General features: G+C 48.2%; 1 protein-coding gene across 1 annotated transcript in view; it reads left to right on the top strand.

Moving 5' to 3' along the window:
- Positions 1 to 3,725, top strand: part of LOC104495800 (insulin receptor-like) — a gene marked incomplete at both ends in the record, with an annotated part of 24,423 nt that extends 20,698 nt beyond the window's left edge. Inside the window, 4 exons of the mRNA XM_010138815.1 lie at positions 860 to 1,175; positions 2,677 to 2,822; positions 3,121 to 3,265; positions 3,511 to 3,725. Of these exons, the coding sequence (XP_010137117.1) occupies positions 860 to 1,175; positions 2,677 to 2,822; positions 3,121 to 3,265; positions 3,511 to 3,725 (822 nt within the window). The remainder of the gene's footprint in view (positions 1 to 859; positions 1,176 to 2,676; positions 2,823 to 3,120; positions 3,266 to 3,510) is intronic.
- Between the last annotated feature and the right edge of the window lie 541 nt (positions 3,726 to 4,266).

The following is a 4,266-nucleotide window of genomic DNA, read 5'->3' as shown; positions in this document are numbered from 1 at the left end:
GTTTGAACCGTTAACAGTGAGTGTGGAGGTGCTGAGCGGCAGAGGGGCAGGACTCTCCTCCCTTCAGAGCTTCTCTGCGTCTGCTAAGCCTCCGTCCAGCTCCCTGCTCAGTGTTCGGTCGTGGTGGTTGCTCTGCGCTAGGCTGCTGCGTGGTTTCTATTTCCAAGCCCAAACCACCCATTAAAAGTATTGTGAGGCACTAAGTAATGGGGAATTAAAAAGTAAACTGTGAAAACCTGAAGCAGTAACACTCGTGGTGCCCATTTTGGACTTGCTGAGAGTCACCAGAGACCATCCCTGTGATGGGCAGCGAGATCCCTCTGGGCAAAGCAGCGATGGGTTGATAGACAGTTAGGAAGCAAATCCAGATAAAGCTGAAGGGGTGTGTGAAAGTGGTGTGGGGCGTGCAGTGCTCGCAGCAGTACTGAGGGAAACTTAGTTTCTTAAACTGAGAAACTAGATTCTTCTGGCTGAAACTGCCTGTCCCGGGCTGGGAAGCTCTGGCGGTAGAGTCTCATCACTTCTGGGCTTCAGAAGTAATGTTGGGAGTCATCAAAGCTCACCTGGGAGCCTCGTAGCACAGGACCACGAGAAGAGGAAAATCCGGTTTTCTCTTTTTGAAGATAAACATCAATGAATTGTGAGGGCGAATGATCACTCTTCAAAAATGTTGTTAAAATTCGGAATTTCCACTGAAAAGTGGAGATGAGACAGATGTCTGTGCTTTTTGGATGCCTCTTTGAGAAGAAGGTTGACAAGCCAGGCAGGATGAAGTGTTGTTGCTCGTAAGCCTTGCGCAGTCATACGTCACCAGGTTGTCCTGTGAGACTCAGTTCCCTTTTATCTTTTCTCTTCACAGTTTGTCCCCCTGCCTGCAAGTCCCAAGGCTGCATCGCTGATGGTCAGTGCTGTCACAGCGAATGTCTCGGGGACTGCACGGAGCCAAACAACCCTGAAAAATGCGTGGCTTGCCGCAACTTCTACCTTGAAGGCAAATGCGTGGACACCTGCCCGCCCGGTTACTATCACTTTGAGGGCTGGCGTTGTGTGACCTTCAGCTTCTGCCAGGAACTGCACAACAAATGCAAAAATGCCAGGGAGTCGGGGTGTCACGTTATCCACAACAACGAATGTGTCCACGAGTGCCCGTCAGGGTACATCATGAATTCCAGCAAGTAAGTACAAGCGTCTGCAGGTCCGGAAACCATGCTGAGCCTTTGTACTCTGCCCCCCGCTCTCCTGGACAGAGCGTCTGAGTTCTGTGTCAAGACCAAAAAAATTTACGGTGTTGGGAGTGTCCGTGACCACTACCTGGTCCACTTTAATATCATCTGCCAACTACTACCTTACTGATTCAAGCCCTTAAAAGCAGGCACATCTCCCTACCACGTGCCAGTCATTTATTCTTCCTTTGGCTTCCCTTGTTTCCTCTCAGATTTGTGAAAGATGGGAAAAGGCGGTTGAGAGAGGGGACAAGAGGAGCGTGCTCAGATTGGAAGGGTCTTGCTGAAATCGAGTGGGACAAGGGAGATGGGCAGCCCTGCTGCCCTTCCCCTCCAGAGCAGACCTCAGACCAGCAAGCCTTGCTGCTAAGCAGAGCGGGGAGAAGTCATGTCTAATGAAAAGAGCATGTTTTGAGTGGATGGTTCTCAGAATATCTGTCCCTCATCCCTGTAATTACTTTCACTGAGCAGGTTCAAGCTGTGCCAGACATAAATGGACAGTGTAACAAACAAGTGTAGCATGAATCAAAGCAGGGAACAGCCGTTCTGTCTATTCCCAGGGGTTTTTGATAAAGGAATTAAATAATTTATGTTGCTGAGCTGTTTATCACTGAAAACTTGGTTGTTTGTCCCACAGTAACATTATATACTGGGATGAGTCAGATTTCCTATGAATACTGGTAGCTTTGTGCTCAGCGTATTTGCTCCTGCCATAATCATTTCAGAGAATTTACTCCAACGGGACTTTTTATTCCATTTCCTGTTTTGCTTTTCAAAAGAATGAACTCACGGCCCCCAAAGTAGAGCCGCTGCTTGGGAAGAGCAGCCATCACCTCTCTCCTAAGCTTGGTCCAGGCTGCTGTCAGTAGGACCTCACAACACCACGCTTCTCCTTGAGCATTTCTTTCTCCAAACCAGCTGGGAGCACATTCTTGAGGTGGTGTGACCAGTGCAAGCCATCATCTTGCTGCCGTTTAAGGATTATTTCCCCAGAGCACAAAGCTCTTGCTTGACTGTTTTTAAAACAGGTTCACGTGCAGTCCTTAACCAGAGGACTCCCAGGTGAACATCCAGCTTTCCGCTCATCAGTTTGGTTAAGGAACTTGGGATGGAGCCTGGGCCTGAGTTCCTTGATCTTGAAACCCCTGTTTGTGTAGCAGCAGCAGCATGGTGGATGGGCTCTTCGAAATAATCAAAAAGCATTCCGGTTTCAGACATGTAGGGACAGAGCAGTTAGCGTTTGAGGTGTAGAAATGACAATATGAAGAGTTATCAGCAGCTATTGGAGTTCCTCAGAGCCATGTGCTGTGCTCTGCGAGTGAATCCCACGGCAGATTGCCAGGACGTTGTGGCTTTGAAGTGAATACTCTGCTTTTGGGAGCCACTGGGGACGCTGCAGGTGGTAATTCTGCTCAAGCATCACTTCTACGTGCCCGACTCTCTTGTTTTTCAGCTTGCACTGCACGCCCTGCGCAGGGCCCTGTCCAAAGGTTTGCGACTACGGGACAGAGAAGACGATCGATTCAGTGACATCGGCACAGGAGCTCCGTGGCTGCACAGTTGTTAATGGAAGCTTAGTTATAAATATCCGTGGAGGAAGTAAGTTCTGCATGAGCAAGGGGTTAGGGAGCACTGGATGTCAGATTGGTGAATATGACACCAGCCGTGAGCTGGGGCGTTTCTCTTGTGCTTTGACCTCTCTGAATCTCAGAGGGAGCCAGAAAAATAACCGCAAAGCAAAGGTTCCTGTGGTGTTCCTGCGGGGTTTTTGCTGACTGATTTTTGTAAGGTCTTAGGGGTTAACGTAAAGCAGTTCTAGTTAATGTGTTTGGGCTCTGATATCAGCGTTTCTCTCTGTGATATCAGAAAACTAAACCCGGTGTTTTCCTCTCCTTAGATAACATAGCAGCCGAGCTGGAAGCGAATCTTGGCTTGATAGAAGAAATCTCAGGTTACCTAAAAATTCGCCGGTCTTACGCCTTGGTTTCTCTTTCTTTTTTTCGTAAACTACATCTGATTAGAGGAGAAACACTAGAAGCTGGGTGAGTTCTTCGAAAAGATACTTTATTTTAATGCTTTGAAGCGTAAGGAGTGCCAGTGCTATCAGGGTGATTTGGATTGGTAAACAACTCCTAAGTAGTTTTCAGATGTTCCCCTGCCCATGGGCTGTGGCCTACCAGGGAAAATAGTTTGCATTCGTTTTGCTTAGGTGTCTGGATTAGTGCATGGGAAAAAAAGAATTTTCAGTTGATCCCCCCCAGTCCACGTTTTCATTCTCTGCTTTCAGGAATTACTCATTTTATGCCTTGGACAACCAGAACCTTCGCCAGCTCTGGGACTGGAGTAAACACAACCTCACTATTGCACGAGGCAAACTCTTCTTCCATTATAATCCCAAACTGTGTTTGTCAGAAATCCACAAGATGGAGGAGATCTCCAGCACTAAGGGGCGTCAGGAGAGGAACGACATAGCCCTGAAGACAAACGGTGATCAAGCCTCATGTAAGAAAATCTCAGTGCAGCGAGATTTGCTCCGTTTTCCTTTCCCTCTGCCTTGCTGACCTCACACTCCTAGTCCTCTCAGCCTGGCCTACGATGTTTTCCCAGGGACTGTCCTTGTCCTTTTGGTAAAGCACCAGACATGTGACCGGTGCCGCTTGCTCGTGCACTGCAGCGACACCATCAATATGCCACGAGTAAAAGTACTTCTGGGTTCTCCATCTGGCCAGCAGCCACCTTGCCAGCTTTGGTCCTCAGAAGTTTGCTCTTTGTGTGCTCAGCTGGGAGTTTTTCAGGGCTGAGTGTATTGTTGTGTCTTTTTGAAGAGTTTAGCACAAGGTAACCTCAGTCCAGACTGGGACTTGGTGTTACTGCTGAGTACCTCGTTAATAGTCATAATCTTCTTTTCCCATGTCATGAGGCGACAGTTCGCACACAGCGTAAACACGGTAGAGAGATGGCATTTCCACCCATCCCTGGAGCCGTGTGAGGGAATTGCTATGACAACAGTCAGAGAAATTCTCCCAGCAATTTTTGTTACGCT

Source organism: Buceros rhinoceros, unplaced genomic scaffold, assembly GCF_000710305.1.
Source record: "Buceros rhinoceros silvestris isolate BGI_N320 unplaced genomic scaffold, ASM71030v1 scaffold7246, whole genome shotgun sequence".
Classification (NCBI taxonomy): Eukaryota; Metazoa; Chordata; class Aves; order Bucerotiformes; family Bucerotidae; genus Buceros; species Buceros rhinoceros.
This window is presented reverse-complemented; position numbering and strand designations above follow the sequence as displayed.